Consider the following 19,247-nt stretch of genomic DNA (forward strand, 5'->3'; position numbering starts at 1 on the left):
TGACTGAGCTGAGTAGGAAGGGCTGTGGTCTCCTCTCTGTCTCTCACATAATTGCACCCTGTGCCTGGCACATTTGCCCGCAGCAACCTTGAGGCTCAGTCAGTTGTGTGTCCATCCAGGCTCAAAGAGGTTGAAAAAGGGTGTAAGCATTTTCTTAGAATTTAGAGAAATATGTCCTATGTAATTCTGGACCTCTGAGCCATTGTGGTTTTGTACTTTTACTGCATTTAGCTCCCTTTCCAAGTCCTCATTGTTTAAAAACCTTTTATTTTAAGTTCAAGGTACATGTGCAGGTTTGTTGTATAGGTGAATTTGTGTCATGAGGGTTGTACAGATTATTTTGTCACAAAGACATTAAACCTAGTACCCATTAGTTATTTTTCCTGATCCTCTCCCTCCTCCCACCCTCCATTCTCCAACAGGACCCTGTGTGTGTTGTTTCCCTCTATATATCCATATGTTCCCATCTTTTAGCTCCCACTTATAAGCGAGAACATGCAGTATTCAGTTTTCTCTTCCTGTGTTAGTTTGCTAAGATAATGGCCTCTGGCTCCATTTGTGTTCCTGCAAAGGACATGTCCTCATCCTTTTTTATAGCTGTGGCTGCATTGTGTCCAGTCTACCATTGATGGGCATTTAGGTTGATTCCATGTGTGTGATATTGTGAATAGTGCTGCAATAAACATATATGTGCATGTATCTTTATGAGAGAATGATTTATATTCCTTTTGGGTATATACCCAGTAATGGGATTGCTGGGTCAAATGGTATTTCTGTATTTAGTTTTTTCAGGAATCGCTACACTGTTTTCCACAAGGACTGAACTAGTTTACACTCCCACTAACCATGTATAAGTGTTCCTTTTTCTCCACAACCCCACCAGTACCTGTTATTTTTTGACTTTTTAATTATAGCCATTCTGACTGGTATGAGATAGTATCTCATGGTGGCTTTGATTTGCATTTCTCTGATGATTGGTGATGTTGCCAATATCCAGCATCTATAAGGAACTTGAACATGTTTACAGGAAAAAAAACAACCCCATTAAAAAGTGGGCAAGGGACATGAGCATACACATGGCCAATAAGCATATGAAAAAAACAAAAAGAGCTCATGGAAGCTATAATTCTTAGCAAACTAATGCAGGAACAGAAAACATAATACCACATGTTCTCACTTACAAGTGGGAGCTAAATGATGAGAACTTATGAACACACAGAAGGAAACAATAGACACTGGGGTCTACTTGAGTGAGGAGGGTGGGAGGAGGGAGAGGAACAGAAAAGGTAACTACTGGGTACTGGGCTTAATGCCTGGGTGATGTAATAATATGTACACCAAACCCCTGTGACACATGTGTATCTACATAACAAACCTTCATACGTACCCTCAAACCTAAAATAAAAATAGAAAGAAAGGAAAGAAGGAAGGAAGGAAGGAAGGAAGGAAGGAAGGAAGGAAGGAAGGAAGGAAGGAAGGAAAATAACTCAACAATCGAGTTTTGTTTTATATAATTTATCTGACTCCTCCCCCAGGCCTCCTTTGGAATATTTCAACTTTAAGTTTTCTTATTACTGTCCTCTCCCCTTTTTTTTCTCTTCTCCTCTCCATTCTCCCTCTTTTTTCCCTCCTGTCCCTTCCTCTTCTTTTCTGTTCTCTCCTCTTCCCTCCTGTGCCCTCCTCTTTTCTTTCCTCTTTTTCTCCTCTCCATCCTCTCCTCCCCTCCCTCCCTCCTTTTCTCCTCTGTTCTCTCCTCTCCCCTCTGTTCTTCTCTCCTCTCCCTCCCTTCCCCTTCCTCCTCCCCTCCCCTGCTGTGACTCTGCATTTCACATCTCCGGGAAGCTAGGCAGGTCCCCAGTCCACAGACCAGAGCTTCTGCACCCAGGCCCTCTCACAGCTCTGTGACTCCTGGGTGGTCCTTAGGGTATGGGAGCTTTACCCAGGAGCACTTCTACTCAATGTGGATTTAGGTTATCCTTAGAGTTAGTAGGGCTAATGGTTAAAGAGCAGTTTATGGGATGATGCCCCATTCCACCTTTTTGAACAAACTTGGCATGGACAGAAGCCAGAATTTCCATCTGTTTCATGCTCTCTTCCCTATCAAATGTCCCTACTTCTAAATAAGTTTCCTCCAGGAGCAGCATCTCTGATTCCTTTGTGGAAGGAAACACAAAACAAAACAACTCTCCGTTTAAAGTACTCTCTCCATGCCCAGGTCTGCTAACTTGTGGGATAAGGTATTCTGATTGTGCTCCTTGGGAATTAAACTGCTCTTTAAGTAAGCCCAGAAGATAACTAACAAATAATCCTTCAAATTAATAGTGCCTAAAAGATGAAAGTTATCAGTTTCCTTCATACATCCGGTTTATTATCAGTGGTGCAATTAAATTCTATTTTCTGCTGTGGTTTGAGCACTTCACAGCTCGGGAAGGCTCTCTCCTGAGACCTTTGCAGGGACAGGCCGTCACTTCATAATTAGGTACACACGCAGGCCTTGCTGCTGGTGGGGAAGGTTCAGGGTTGAGCTCATAAATGAAACCTGCTCAACGGCCCACAAGGGTAGCAAAAGCTGCTTCCACCAAGTGGCTGGGACAGGCCTGCAGCAGGGGCTGCCACATGTCTGTAGGAAGAGCCAGCTGTGAAGAACAACTTCCGGGTTAGGGCCTCCTGCACCTTAAGCAATTAACTTCACGTTCTCTTGGATGATGATATCTCTGCAGCAACCGTAATCCCCACTTCTCCATTTTGCATTTGTTTCTGACTTTGCCTGCCAACCCTGCACATCCTCATTTTCATTCTTTCTTTTCCACCTTCCTGTGCAGATAATGCCATGGTGGGCTGTGGGCCGTGACAGAGGCGAAGGAACCAGAGACATGACAATGTAGGCCTTTGTAGAAAAGAACGGCCTGGTGTTCTGCTCCCTGAAGGGCATTACATGCCTGTGAGCTTGGATGGGCCTTGCCTTGGGGTGTCTCACTGTGTCAATCACACAGGACCAGACCATAAGAATAGTTGAAGGAGCTGGTTCCCAGCGCTGCTTTTGCAGCCAGCCTGCTGGGGTTGGAAGCCCAGCTCCACTGTTTGCTGGCTGTATGGCCTTGGAGGAGCTATAGAACCTCTCTGTGCTTCAGTTTTCTCATCTGTAAAGGGATGCCAATACTCTTTACCTTGTGGGGTTGTTGGTGGTTGAAAATGCACCCATGTAAAGTGCTTTAAAAACAGTGTCTGGAGCCCAGTAGTTACCCAAGGAACACTGCCATGCTGAAGGCTGCACAGCAGCCATTAGCTTTCCAAATGATTCACAGCAAAGGATTCATGAGAAGCAAGGACTACCCTCACCCTGCCCACCTCTAGGACCATTAAAATATGATCAACTTTATAAAGCTTTGATTTATCTACCACTTTAGAGCAATGTAGTTTAGCAGGATCTGTGCTAATTGCTCTCAATCACTTCAAGAAGATTGTTCTCCAGAGACTAGAGAAGGGCTCTATGTGCCCTGGATAAGGGCTGCATGAGATATCACTTCTCAGGGTCCCTGCCAGAGGCCTGGGTTCCTGCTTCAAGGACAGGAAGGTGTCTCATGGATTTAACCACAGAACCCCCAGAAACTACAGTGGTGAGTCTGAGAAGTAGGAGCACATGGGCTCCCACATTTGTCTCCCACTCTCATCCATCCTCGGCCTTCCTCTGCCAAGTCTCCTGAGCCACTTGGGCAGAGATTTCTGGTGATCACTGGAGAGGCACCATGAAAACTACTGGTCAAACATGCAAAAAAACCTATGGTGACAGAAGTCAGAAAAGTTATTATCTTGGTGATGGTCCAGGGGGTTATTGGCTAGAAAAGGCATGAGGGAACTTTCTGGGGGTGTTTGAAATCCTCCATTTCTTCATCTGGCTCGTGGTTGCAAGGCACACACACATACAAAATCATCATCAAGCTGTATATTTTGATCTGTGCGATCTACTGTCCACAATTATACCTCCATAAACAAAATTACTGTGCAAAATGTTGCAGGCAGTTTATCTACCTCTTATGGCATGCCTGACCCACTTTATTCTGGAGACAATGAAAGTTCTAAGTATCTGTAGCCATTACACATCTTTATCTTCCTCCACAAGTGTGTTTATACCCACAGGTTATATTTATATCTGCAACCACATCTATATATTTAAATCTGGAGAGGAAAGTGTTATATGTATGTGTCTATATATAGGGCAGTTTACTTCTTTCAAAGAACAGGAGGATCCTAGCACTGGTATTTTTTTTTTTTTTTTGAGCAGGACATTCATTCACACACACACACACACACAAGCACACACATGCACACATGAACAGTAAGTCTGTGTGCCTTTCTCTCTGTTCCAGGATGAGACGCTAAGACTGACCTTGATGATGAGCTTAGGGATGGTCAGCACGGTGGACTTTTGCTTAGCCAGAACATCCCTGGTCTCATTGATGCGAGCTGTGACAAAGAAGTGCAGGGACGCTTGTTCCAGCAGCTGACCCATGTACTCGCCGGCTTGGATCAGTACCGCCTCTTTCTTGACTGGCAGGAGAAAACACACACGGGCCTGGCATCAAGACTTGAGACAGCATCTACTTTACCTTTCCCCAAGTTTCCCCATCCTTCCCACAGTAGCCTGGAAGCCACCAGGAACACAGCAAAGGTAAGGGGCAAGTGGAACGAAGAGTCAATTGGGGATAAGCTGTCCTGCTTCTTAGGTAAAGAATGTGCTGGAAATTTAATATTCACTGAAGTCTTACTGGAGAAAATGTGTCAAACCTTCCAAACAGTTCTTTTGCTGTTGTAAAAGAAATGCTGTGGAAAAGATGTGATTTTTGTGGCAAAGAAGGATCAAGGGGTTTTAACGGTGGCTTTGATTTGGGCTGGGATCATCCCAAAATGGAACATGTGGGGTGCTGAAGTCCAAGGCCCCCATCCCACACGCGATCCCCTTGTCGAATAAGAAGTGTCTCACCTAGACCATGGGCCACACTCAGACAAAATTGTCAACTACATAAACATTGTAGCACTCCACATTTTCTCTCCAATCTGATATCATGATTTTTCTATTTAAGAGAAGGAAGCTGTTGAAACCAGTTTCTACCAAAGGCATTCAACTATCTCCAAACCTCTGTTTGTGATTTAGAAGACCTCTGTGCCAAATGATTGTTCTCTCAATGGAAACCAGTCACTGATGTCAGATTTCTAGGTCCTGGGGACAAGCCAACGAGAATGGCATTTGGAGGATGGGGAGTGGTCCTGGCTCCCCTCCAATTACCATCTGGGCTGAGGATGGTGAGTTCTATCTTGTGGCTCTGGCTCACTTTCTCTCTCTAACTCCCATTTCCCACTGTCCAGGATTCTAGAGAGCAATGGGCAGTTTCTCTGTAGGCTGAGCCCAGGTGTGCACTCGCTGCTACCCGGTCGGAGCCAGATGCCTGCATGAGCCGACAGCTGGCAGACCCTGCAGGTGAATGGGTGACTCATTCCTCCATCCCCAGCCGCAGGGAACAGACTCTATGAACCTCCACAGACCTGAATGTCTTTACTGCTTTCATTCTCAATTTCTGGCTTTTGCCAAAGACTTCTCCTTTCTGTGGAAGTTATTGAAGGAAACAGCTTCATGGCCAACAATTCGAGTGCAGAGGGTAATACATTTTAGTCTGCTGTACGGAACAGCAGTTTGCAGGAGCGTGGAGTGCCTGTGGATGGGCATGCACCAGAGCAGAGAGCAGGGCCGCTGACTCCCCACTGGCTCGAAGGTGTAGGTGCATTGAGCCATGCCCATCATCTGTAGAGGAACTCTCACACCTGTGCTGGATCTGCAGCAACTGGCTCTGGACCTTGAAGACCAAGAGGCTGGGAAGGCCTCTGCCTTGGGCAGCACTTCTATTTGGAAGTCTCTTTCCAGATGCGTAAGTGCTGTGCCTGCTTCCAAGACTTCAGATTGAAGAGTCCTCAGTCTTGGCTCTATATCACAATCACCTGGGGACCGTAAAGACCGACCAAGCTGGATCTCATTCCAGGCCAATTAAATCAGAGCCTTGGAGGACCCAGACACCTGTATTTTTAAAAGCTCTGCAGCTGACTCTGATGTGCAGCCAGGGTTGAGAAGGGCCCCTCCAACAACCAGGGGCATCCCTGTAGAATCAGCCCTGCAGACAGCCTGGGTTCCAGTGGAAGAGATGGCTTTCCAGTCTAGGTCTTTGCTGTTCCTCCTGTGGTCTGCAGACCTGGGAGCTTGTTACAGATGCAGGGTCTCTGACTTCTTACTGCACCACTGAAGTCAGCATCTGCATTTGGATAAGATCCCAGACAATGCCTATTCAAGTGTGAGATGCTCTGAGAGATGGGAGGTTCCAACAGCAGAAGGGGTAAGTTAGGGCCAGAGTTAGGGTGGACTGAGGACCACCTGGATTTTAAATTGAAAGGCCTGCATCCTGGGAACCCCATCGATCCCTGGAAAACTGGAAAGGTTGGTCATCGTAGACTAGTAGTTGTCAGTAGGGGGCAATGTTACCCCCAGGGGACATTTGGCAATGTCTGGAGACCTTTTTGATTGTCACAACTGGGGTGGAGGGTGAGTTACTACTGGAAGCTGCTGGATAGGGGCCAAAAATGCTGCTAAACATCCTACAGTGCACAGGATAGTACCACAACAAAGCATCCAGCCCATAATGTCAATGGTGCTGAAACCAAGAAACCCTGCATACAGCAGGTGGATTATCAGAATGTATTTTAGGCAAGCACTGAAGAGCTAGCTTTGTTGGCTTGATTTCTGGAGCAGAGCTGTTCTATTTAGAGCTGGTTCTTTAAAGCTGTGACCTTGCCTTGACCTTGGCTCCCAGGTCCTGCCTTTTGGAATGACCGGCTCTTATTGCTGTCTTTGGACCTACGCCTGGACCCTGCTTCCTCCGTGACTCCCCTTGCGATTAATAGTCTAGATGAGTGAGGTTCTGGCCCTCTATTGGTTACAGCCTCAGATGAGCATAAACGGTCAGTTTGTCGTGTCTCTAGATAGAATGGATGAAATGGCAAGGTGGAAGGCCTCGAAGAACCTGCATTTTGCCTCTAGCTGCCTCCAGTAATAACAATAATAAAATGCCTTCCCCTGGCTATTTCTAGAGGACTGTGTTTGACCACTGGATTTCTTTTGGCTAGTGGGATATGACTTCTTTACAGAGGCTCTTGCTACCTTTATAATCTCGGTATCAGGACCCTCTCTTCTCTGAGGCAGAACACCTCCTAAATCAGAGCACTAAAGAAACCAGGCTGTGCTTCAGAGCCCAAGAGAACAGTGCTTCTGAAATAGTATGTTATGTAAGTGCTGTGTTTTGACACTGCACAAGAAATTGTTCTAGATAAAGTTGATTAAACGTGGCAAGAGAAGGAGGAATAGGTTTTCGCGCTGTGAGCGGTGGGGCTGGGATGCTGCCAATATCATTTACGGTGTCTGGGGAAAGCCAAGGGAGACACAGACTGGAGCTGCCTCATCTCTTTTCCAAAAAGCGAAGAAAACTAAATATAGCCAAGTGGAAATGATAGCACCTTTGAAGGTATGGAGAGGTTTAAGTTATTCAGATCTCCCAAGCTGATTCTAGCACACGCATTTCCTTTAATCATCAATCTGGAAAGTATGCCTCCCATTCTACTTGGAAAACTTTCTTTGCAACAGGGGCATCTAAGAATGCTTGATCAAGGCCTAAAGTTATGTGGCTTTTTGCAATATACTGCAATTTAATTTATATTTCAATACACAATTTATTGCTCACGGTTAATGCCACCTGCCTGCAGGGCACAGGAACAAAGAGTGCCCAGTTCCCTTCAAGTTATTCAGGACAAGCTGGGGCCGGCCAAGTGAGTGGGAGATGTGTTCCCATGGACTCAGGCGGAGGTTTGGTCAGCTCTCCCTAGGTCAGTGACTGACAGAATGATATCGTTCTGCTCACCCATAAAAGCTCGTTCTTTAATTGGATTAGAGAGGGAAGGGGAAGGAGATTACGAGACAGGACACTTGTGAGGTGGGAAAAGGGCTGATATTTGGTTCTTTGTCTAAGGATCTGTGCTAGACTGCAGGTAATGGGGGCACAAGGGAGGGAACTGGCCCACTTGGGGCCAAGTTTACACTGAACTGGCTCACTGTCACTGCTATTATTTGTCTACTCTATTATCTGCTTTGCCTCTCATTGCTGTTTAGGGGCTTGAACACATCGACTCATCTTTCCAGCTTCAGTTTCCCCAAATGTAAACATGTTGGCAGTTACCATTTACTGAGAGTCTACCATGTGCCAAATGTTTCACATTTATCACTCATCTGGTTTCCTCCACACCCTCCTTCTCTAACACCACATATCCAGTCCATCAGCCAATCAGGCGGGCTCCACCTTCAGCACATGCCCGGATCGGACTAGTTCTCGCTGCTTCCATCACTAGTATCAGCACCTCTCAGTGTAGCGACTGCAGAAACATCCTACCAGTCTCCAACCTTCAGCCCTACTTCCTCTTTAGTCTCTTCTCAACACAGCAGCCAGTGGTCTTTTCAAAACCTAAGTTAGATTATGCCACATTTCTGCTCAAAACTCTCTAAAGGCCCTCAGCTCACTGAAAATAAAAACCAAAGACCTTATAAAGGCCTACAATTCTTTATATGGTCTGCATCCAGCACTGCCTCCTTGCCACCTTTGTTCCTGATTCTGGCTCGTTCCTGCTCATTGAACACATCAGACATGTTCTGGCCCCAGGACCTTTGCACATACAGTTTCTTCTGGCTGGAATGCTCACTTCTGACCTTCAGTCAGGTCTCTGTTAAATGTCACCTTATTAGACAGGTTTTTTTTTTTTCTGACCACCTCCACAAGTATGCCCTGTTTTCCTTAACCTGCTTTATATTTTTCTATTACCCATATAACTATACTATAGATTCACTTGTTTGTTTGGTTTCCCCATGAGATCAGAAATTCAGTAAGAATAGGCATTGTTGTGTCTCCAGTATAAAACAGAACCCGGACCTGCAAGCACTAAATAAAGGTTTGGGGAATGAATGAAGAACGCTGTGGTGTGCGTGCTATTGTTCCCCTTTGCAGATGAGGGGAGAGAGCTCAGAGTGCTTAAGTAACTCCCTCAGGAAACATAGCTGGTAGGTTACACAGTCATCGCTTACATCCAGAATTCTCTATTTGCAAAACTCTCTGAAATCAAATGTGGCTGCCTGTTTTAAACAATCCCCATGACTGTTGTCCTCTTCAGTCCTTTACACTGACTATTCTTTTCCATGAAAATTACCTTTACTACCCTAGGAATAAGAAAAGCGCCAAATCTTTCAGTTTCAAAAAAAAAAAAACCTTATAGTGCCTCCTGAGTTCAGATGATTCTCCTGTCTTAGCCTCCCAAGTAGCCGGGATTACAGGCATCTGCCACAATGCCTGGATAATTTTTTGTATTTTTAGTAGAGATGAGGTTTCACCATGCTGGCCAGGCTGGTCTCGAGCTCCTGACCTCAGGTGATCTACCCGCCTCAGCCTCCCAAAGGGCTGGGATTACAGGCATGAGCCACCACGCCTGGCCCCACTATAGTGATTTCTTAATTGTTAGTTCTATTACTGAAGCTAGGGAGATTGGCTTCCTTCAAATTTGAGTAAGTTCCTTGGAATCAGGATTTTTAAAAATAGTTTCTCATTTTTCTGGGAATATTTTCCGAAACCTCAGCAAGGTTACCATGATCTGTGACAGCCACAAAATCCAGAGAGCTTGAGAGCAATTGAGACTTGTGGCTTGGCCATCCCGGGGAGTGTATTAGTTTTGCTTGCTTTTGCTTTGTCAAAATTACGATTTGTGCACTTTTCTTTTCAGTGCTGCACGTCAGGCCAACAGAACTTGGTGCCCCAAAGCATCGAGGTCCTTTGCAACCTGCTCTAACTCATGCTCTGCCTGGAGACCAGTTTCTTCCAATTGACTCGTGTTGCCCATCGTGTGGTCAACTATTGTGTCCACCAAATATGAACTTCCTAGGAAATGTGATTTTTTGAGATTGTGATCCCCAAGGTAAGCTGCAGCATATGGACCCTTATCTTCTTAAAATATTCTGTTTTTATAGTGACGAAAATGCTTGGAAGGATGTGTATGCAAGGACGAGAAAGAGGCCCCACAAGAGATGACAGAGGTAGAGGGCGGAGCAAGATGGCCGAATAGGAACAGCTCCAGTCTCCAACTCCCAGCGCGAGCGACACAGAAGACCGGTGATTTCTGCATTTTCAACTGAGGTACTGGGTTCATCTCACTGGGGAGTGCCGGACGATCGGTGCTGGTCAGCTGCTGCAGCCCGACCAGCGAGAGCTGAAGCAGGGCGAGGCATCGCCTCACCTGGGAAGCGCAAGGGGGAAGGGAATCCCTTTTCCTAGCCAGGGGAACTGAGACACACAACACCTGGAAAATCGGGTAACTCCCACCCCAATACTGCGCTTTAAGCAAACAGGCACACCAGGAGATCATATCCCACACCTGGCCGGGAGGGTCCCACACCCACGGAGCCTCCCTCATTGCTAGCACAGCAGTCTGTGATCTATCGGCAAGGCAGCAGCGAGGCTGGGGGAGGGGCGCTCGCCATTGCTGAGGCTTAAGTAGGTAAACAAAGCTGCTGGGAAGCTCGAACTGGGTGGAGCTCACAGCAGCTCAAGGAAACCTGCCTGTCTCTGTAGACTCCGCCTCTGGGGACAGGGCAATAACAAACACAGCCGAAACCTCTGCAGACGCAAACGACTCTGTCTGACAGCTTTGAAGAGAGCAGTGGATCTCCCAACACGGAGGTTGAGATCTGAGAAGGGACAGACTCCCTGCTCAAGTGGGTCCCTGACCCCTGAGTAGCCTAACTGGGAGACATCCCCCACTAGGGGCAGTCTGACACCCCACACCTCACAGGGTGGAGTACACCCCTGAGAGGAAGCTTCCAAAGCAAGAATCAGACTGGTACACTCGCTGTTCAGAAATATTCTATCTTCTGCTGCCTCTGCTGCTGATACCCAGGCAAACAGGGTCTGGAGTGGACCTCAAGCCATCTCCAACAGACCTACAGCTGAGGGTCCTGACTGTTAGAAGGAAAACTATCAAACAGGAAGGACACCTACACCAAAACCCCATCAGTACATCACCATCATCAAAGACCAAAGGCAGATAAAACCACAAAGATGGGGAAAAAGCAGGGCAGAAAAGCTGGAAATTCAAAAAATAAGAGCGCATCTCCCATGGCAAAGGAGCGCAGCTCATCGCCAGCAATGGATCAAAGCTGGACGGAGAATGACTTTGACGAGATGAGAGAAGAAGGCTTCAGTCCATCAAATTTCTCAGAGCTAAAGGAGGAATTACGTACCCAGCGCAAAGAAACTAAAAATCTTGAAAAAAAAGTGGAAGAATTGATGGCTAGAGTAATTAATGCAGAGAAGGTCATAAACGAAATGAAAGAGATGAAAACCATGACACGAGAAATACGTGACAAATGCACAAGCTTCAGTAACCGACTCGATCAACTGGAAGAAAGAGTATCTGCGATTGAGGATCAAATGAATGAAATGAAGCGAGAAGAGAAACCAAAAGAAAAAAGAAGAAAAAGAAATGAACAAAGCCTGCAAGAAGTATGGGATTATGTAAAAAGACCAAATCTACGTCTGATTGGGGTGCCTGAAAGTGAGGGGGAAAATGGAACCAAGTTGGAAAACACTCTTCAGGATATCATCCAGGAGAACTTCCCCAACCTAGTAGGGCAGGCCAACATTCAAATCCAGGAAATACAGAGAACGCCACAAAGATACTCCTCGAGAAGAGCAACTCCAAGACACATAATTGCCAGATTCACCAAAGTTGAAATGAAGGAAAAAATCTTAAGGGCAGCCAGAGAGAAAGGTCGGGTTACCCACAAAGGGAAGCCCATCAGACTAACAGCAGATCTCTCGGCAGAAACTCTCCAAGCCAGAAGAGAGTGGGGGCCAATATTCAACATTCTTAAAGAAAAGAATTTTAAACCCAGAATTTCATATCCAGCCAAACTAAGTTTCATAAGTGAAGGAGAAATAAAATCCTTTACAGATAAGCAAATGCTTAGAGATTTTGTCACCACTAGGCCTGCCTTACAAGAGACCCTGAAGGAAGCACTAAACATGGAAAGGAACAACCGGTACCAGCCATTGCAAAAACATGCCAAAATGTAAAGACCATCGAGGCTAGGAAGAAAGTGCATCAACTAACGAGCAAAATAACCAGTTAATATCATAATGGCAGGATCAAGTTCACACATAACAATCTTAACCTTAAATGTAAATGGACTAAATGCTCCAATTAAAAGACACAGACTGGCAAACTGGATAGAGTCAAGACCCATCAGTCTGCTGTATTCAGGAGACCCATCTCACACGCAGAGACATACATAGGCTCAAAATAAAGGGATGGAGGAAGATTTACCAAGCAAATGGAGAACAAAAAAAAGGGGGGTTGCAATACTAGTCTCTGATAAAACAGACTTTAAACCATCAAAGATCAAAAGAGACAAAGAAGGCCATTACATAATGGTAAAGGGATCAATTCAACAGGAAGAGCTAACTATCCTAAATATATATGCACCCAATACAGGAGCACCCAGATTCATAAAGCAAGTCCTTAGAGACTTACAAAGAGACTTAGACTCCCATACAATAATAATGGGAGACTTCAACACTCCACTGTCAACATTAGACAGATCAACGAGACAGAAAGTTAACAAGGATATCCAGGAATTGAACTCATCTCTGCAGCAAGCAGACCTAATAGACATCTATAGAACTCTCCACCCCAAATCAACAGAATATACATTCTTCTCAGCACCACATCGTACTTACTCCAAAATCGACCACGTAATTGGAAGTAAAGCACTCCTCAGCAAATGTACAAGAACAGAAATTATAACAAACTGTCTCTCAGACCACAGTGCAATCAAACTAGAACTCAGGACTAAGAAACTCAATCAAAACCGCTCAACTACATGGAAACTGAACAACCTGCTCCTGAATGACTACTGGGTACATAACGAAATGAAGGCAGAAATAAAGATGTTCTTTGAAACCAATGAGAACAAAGATACAACATACCAGAATCTCTGGGACACATTTAAAGCAGTGTGTAGAGGGAAATTTATAGCACTAAATGCCCACAAGAGAAAGCAGGAAAGATCTAAAATTGACACTCTAACATCACAATTAAAAGAACTAGAGAAGCAAGAGCAAACACATTCGAAAGCTAGCAGAAGGCTAGAAATAACTAAGATCAGAGCAGAACTGAAGGAGATAGAGACACAAAATACTCTCCAAAAAATCAATGAATCCAGGAGTTGGTTTTTTGAAAAGATCAACAAAATTGACAGACCACTAGCAAGACTAATAAAGAAGAAAAGAGAGAAGAATCAAATCGACGCAATTAAAAATGATAAAGGGGATATCACCACCGACCCCACAGAAATACAAACTACCATCAGAGAATACTATAAACACCTCTACGCAAATAAACTAGAAAATCTAGAAGAAATGGATAATTTCCTGGACACTTACACTCTTCCAAGACTAAACCAGGAAGAAGTTGAATCCCTGAATAGATCAATAGCAGGCTCTGAAATTGAGGCAATAATTAATAGCCTACCAACCAAAAAAAGTCCAGGACCAGATGGATTCACAGCTGAATTCTACCAGAGGTACAAGGAGGAGTTGGTACCATTCCTTCTGAAACTATTCCAATCAATAGAAAAAGAGGGAATCCTCCCTAACTCATTTTATGAGGCCAACATCATCCTGATACCAAAGCCTGGCAGAGACACAACAAAAAAAGAGAATTTTAGACCAATATCCCTGATGAACATCGATGCAAAAATCCTCAATAAAATACTGGCAAACCGGATTCAGCAACACATCAAAAAGCGTATCCACCATGATCAAGTGGGCTTCATCCCTGGGATGCAAGGCTGGTTCAACATTTGCAAATCAATAAACATAATCCAGCATATAAACAGAACCAAAGACAAGAGCCACATGATTATCTCAATTGATGCAGAAAAGGCTTTTGACAAAATTCAACAGCCCTTCATGCTAAAAACGCTCAATAAATTCGGTATTGATGGAACGTACCTCAAAATAATAAGAGCTATTTATGACAAACCCACAGCCAATATCATACTGAATGGGCAAAAACTGGAAAAATTCCCTTTGAAAACTGGCACAAGACAGGGATGCCCTCTCTCACCACTCCTATTCAACATAGTGTTGGAAGTTCTGGCTAGGGCAATTAGGCAAGAGAAAGAAATCAAGGGTATTCAGTTAGGAAAAGAAGAAGTCAAACTGTCCCTGTTTGCAGATGACATGATTGTATATTTAGAAAACCCCATTGTCTCAGCCCAAAATCTCCTTAAGCTGATAAGCAACTTCAGCAAAGTCTCAGGATACAAAATTAATGTGCAAAAATCACAAGCATTCTTATACACCAGTAACAGACAAACAGAGAGCCAAATCAGGAATGAACTTCCATTCACAATTGCTTCAAAGAGAATCAAATACCTAGGAATCCAACTTACAAGGGATGTAAAGGACCTCTTCAAGGAGAACTACAAACCACTGCTCAGTGAAATAAAAGAGGACACAAACAAATGGAAGAACATACCATGCTCATGGATAGGAAGAATCAATATCGTGAAAATGGCCATACTGCCCAAGGTAATTTATAGATTCAATGCCATCCCCATCAAGCTACCAATGAGTTTCTTCACAGAATTGGAAAAAACTGCTTTAAAGTTCATATGGAACCAAAAAAGAGCCCGCATCTCCAAGACAATCCTAAGTCAAAAGAACAAAGCTGGAGGCATCACGCTACCTGACTTCAAACTATACTACAAGGCTACAGTAACCAAAACAGCATGGTACTGGTACCAAAACAGAGATATAGACCAATGGAACAGAACAGAGTCCTCAGAAATAATACCACACATCTACAGCCATCTGATCTTTGACAAACCTGAGAGAAACAAGAAATGGGGAAAGGATTCCCTATTTAATAAATGGTGCTGGGAAAATTGGCTAGCCATAAGTAGAAAGCTGAAACTGGATCCTTTCCTTACTCCTTATACGAAAATTAATTCAAGATGGATTAGAGACTTAAATGTTAGACCTAATACCATAAAAATCCTAGAGGAAAACTAGGTAGTACCATTCAGGACATAGGATGGGCAAAGACTTCATGTCTAAAACACCAAAAGCAACAGCAGCAAAAGCCAAAATTGACAAATGGGATCTCATTAAATTAAAGAGCTTCTGCACAGCAAAAGAAACTACCATCAGAGTGAACAGGCAACCTACAGAATGGGAGAAAATTTTTGCAATCTACTCATCTGACAAAGGGCTAATATCCAGAACCTACAAAGAACTCAAACAAATTTACAAGAAAAAAACAAACAACCCCATCAAAAAGTGGGCAAAGGATATGAACAGACATTTCTCAAAAGAAGACATTCATACAGCCAACAGACACATGAAAAAATGCTCATCATCACTGGCCATCAGAGAAATGCAAATCAAAACCACAATGAGATACCATCTCACACCAGTTAGAATGGCGATCATTAAAAAGTGAGGAAACAACAGGTGCTGGAGAGGATGTGGAGAAATAGGAACACTTTTACACTGTTGGTGGAATTGTAAACTAGTTCAACCATTATGGAAAACAGTATGGCGATTCCTCAAGGATCTAGAACTAGATGTACCATATGACCCAGCCATCCCATTACTGGGTATATACCCAAAGGATTATAAATTATGCTGCTATAAAGACACATGCACACGTATGTTTATTGCAGCACTATTCACAATAGCAAAGACTTGGAATCAACCCAAATGTCCATCAGTGACAGATTGGATTAAGAAAATGTGGCACATATACACCATGGAATACTATGCAGCCATCAAAAAGGATGAGTTTGCGTCCTTTGTAGGGACATGGATGCAGCTGGAAACCATCATTCTTAGCAAACTATCACAAGAACAGAAAACCAAACACCGCATGTTCTCACTCATAGGTGGGAACTGAACAATGAGATCACTTGGACTCAGGAAGGGGAACATCACACACAGGGGCCTATCATGGGGAGGGGGGAGGGGGAAGGGATTGCATTGGGAGTTATACCTGATGTAAATGATGAGTTGATGGGTGCAGCACACCAACATGGCACAAGTATACATATGTAACAAACCTGCACGTTATGCACATGTACCCTACAACTTAAAGTACAATAATAATAAATAAATTAAAAAAAAAAAAAAAAGAGATGGCAGAGGTAGAAAACCCCTTCATAAGCCCCTCCTAGATGACATTTATTTGTCTCCAGCCTCCTTTTTTTTTTTTTTCTTTTTGATACGGAGTCTTGGTCTGTCACCCAAGCTGGAGTGCAGTGGCACGATCTTGGCTCACTACAACCTTGGCCTCCCGGGTTCAAGCAATTCTCCTGCCTCAGTCTCCCGAGTAGCTGAGACTACAGGTGCCTGCCACCATGCCTGGCCTAATTTTTGTTTTAGTAGGGATGGGGTTTCACCATGTTGGCCAGGCTGGTCTCGAACTCCTGACCTCAGATGATCTGCCAACCTTGGCCTCCCAAAGTGCTGGGATTACAGGCGACAGCATTTTTAAGAAGCGGCCTGTGTGCAGCGCGTAGATCTTCCTGCCTTTTGAATGGGAAAGCAAAGCACACCATTCATTCTGGACGGCCCCCAAAAGACTTCACTAACTTGGGAGACAGGCATCAGCAGAGGGCCTGTTTCTGAGATGGATCATTTAGATCCATGCTCCACAAATTCTCCTGTACACTCCAGTCCCCTTGGGATCTTGTCAAAACATGGTTTTTGATTCAGAAGGTGTGGGGTGGGACATGAGATTCAGGATTAAAAAAAAAAAAAGCCAGATGCTGATGCAGCTGGCTCATGCACCACACTTTGAATAGCAAGAAGTTACATTTAATTCTCACGACGCAGGGGCTCTAGGCTTTGAAAATTTCAATGCTCACTTCTGTGCATGAGATGTGAAGATGAAAGTGGAGGCTTTTGGGCCGAGCGTGGTGGCTGATGCCTATAATCCCAGCACTTTGGCAGGCCGAGGTGGGCGGATCACCTGAGGTCAGGAGTTTGAGATCAGCCTGGCCAACATAGTGAAACCCCGTCTCTACCAAAAATACAAAAAATTGCCGGGCATAGTGGCAGGTGCCTGTAATCCCAGTTACTTGGGAGGCTGAGACAGGAGAATTACTTGAATCCGGGAGGTGAAGGTTGCAGTGAGCTGAGACCACACCATTGCACTCCAGCCTGGGTGTCAGAGCGAGATTCCATTTCAAAAAAAAAAAAAAAAAAGTGGAGGCTTTTGCAGAGTAAGTGAGTTCTCCCTGTGAGGCTCACACTTCTGAGATATTGGGGGAACTTTAACTTTGATATGAAGCTATAATGGGCATTAACACCTAGCAAGACAGGCGCCAGACAGCAAGTCTCAAAGAGAACCACACCATTGTTAGCTTACAGGACAAGGGCTCCAGCGTCACGTCGAACGTCTCCTTCTTGAATTCTGCCTTCGAGACCCCGGTGTAGAAGGTGATGTTGGCTGAGAGATAAGCTGTGATGGTGTAATGGTTGTGGCTGTTGTTCCGGAAGGTGATGGTGAGCTTGAGGTCTTTTCCCAGCACGGCATTTTCCACTTCAAAGTCCATGTCAACTTTGGACCTCGATTTCATGACACCCTCCGTGTTGAGGGGCTTTTTAGCTCCGTACATCAGGGCCGTTTCTAGGGCCAATCTCTCTTCTTCTTGACCTGGGGGAGATCCAGAGATAATGACAGGGAAAAATACAATCCACCAGAGAGAAAGTCACATTAATGGATGCACTGTGTGCTGCACTTGTTGGGGTGCTTCTATAAAACAAGCTTCAGACCTCCCCGGGAGGCAGGTGCCATCATTATTCTTATGTTATAAATTCTGCAATGTCAGATTCCCAGAGAGTCAGTGACCAGCCTAGGCTGCGAGTTAGGAGGTGACAGTGTTGGGATCTATCCAGAAAGGGGTTTCTCTGGGGCCACTATTTCAGGGGGTGGGAGGTAAAATTGGCAATGTCTATCTCTTCTTAAACTGTGGTGTCAGTTTGCTTGCCTTCCTTAGTCCCAGCCATGTGGCTAGAATTTGGGGACCTCTAACAATTGGGAATAATTGCCTCTTGCCATTCCACCTCCTGCAATGTAACTTTTCCCTCTGATTTGTGAATCCTCTCTCCCAATAAGACCTGTCTTCCTCATCTCTCCTTCCACTTGGGCCTGTCCCACTTGCTCTTTGCTGAGCTGACCCTTGAGGGCTCCTGCCCTGTTCTTCCCTATCTTACTCAATTGCCATTGCCCCCAACGCCCATGCTGTGGCAGAATGCAGAAATCACTTTTTACCAAAACTTGCATCCCCCAGTCCCCAAGGATGCTGGGCTCTGGCAAGACATTAAAAAGGCGACCCTGCCCAAGGTGCTTCGGTCAGATCCCTTGGAGGGGCACTAGTTGTCCAGCGCCTCCTGGAGATGTTCTCCACCTTCATTAGCAGATTAGAGGTTCTAAGTGAAGCCCAGCAGCAAGGACACCTCTTTGCTTTTCTTTACACAAGGTTTCCCAAACTCATCTGACACTGAGGGCAGTTTTTTGAGGGACATCTATTGACATATGGTGGTGCACCTAAGTTCTAATGCAGTTTGAGGTGTATGTGCTGCTTTTATGAAAATGTTTTGTGCAGGGTTTCCAAAGTGGTTGTGATGGAGATGAAGGGAGGAAGAGGAGGATAGTAAGAAAAATATAGCTTTGTCTAAGTGAGGAGGCAAAAAATACAGATACAAGTCCGGCCGCAGAGGGAGCTTGTGCCTCAGACACTGAGAAGCTGGGAGGATGGTCCTTACAGAGCCTTGGACAAAAGGCTTTGCCTTGGGGACAGGGCTCGTGCAGATGTGAGGGATGGTCGTTATCCTCTTTTCCATCCTAAATACCTTTGGGTTTATGTTTGTGCATCCCTAAGGATAGAGATGAGAAGATGAAGGCAAATTCCTTGGCTTGTAAAAACTAGGCTTTAGAATGGCTAGTGAAAAAAAAATCACTTTAAAATAAGAATCCTACGTTTTATAATTATGCTAGTTTAAAGGTACTCTCTTCTACTTTATCTAGTTCATAATGAAATGCAATGGTGA

General features: G+C 44.7%; 1 protein-coding gene across 3 annotated transcripts in view; it reads right to left on the bottom strand.

Annotated features, from left to right (window-relative positions):
- F13A1 (coagulation factor XIII A chain) overlaps positions 1–19,247 on the bottom strand; it is a 160,731-nt gene that overhangs the window by 18,773 nt on the left and 122,711 nt on the right. For all 3 annotated transcript variants that reach the window (XM_050789671.1, XM_050789670.1, XM_050789672.1), the window contains 2 exons: positions 17,563–17,850; positions 4,388–4,548 (listed from right to left, as the gene is read on the bottom strand). In XM_050789671.1, the coding sequence (XP_050645628.1) occupies positions 4,388–4,548; positions 17,563–17,850 (449 nt within the window). The remainder of the gene's footprint in view (positions 1–4,387; positions 4,549–17,562; positions 17,851–19,247) is intronic.

Source organism: Macaca thibetana, chromosome 4 (assembly GCF_024542745.1).
Source record: "Macaca thibetana thibetana isolate TM-01 chromosome 4, ASM2454274v1, whole genome shotgun sequence".
NCBI lineage: Eukaryota > Metazoa > Chordata > Mammalia > Primates > Cercopithecidae > Macaca > Macaca thibetana.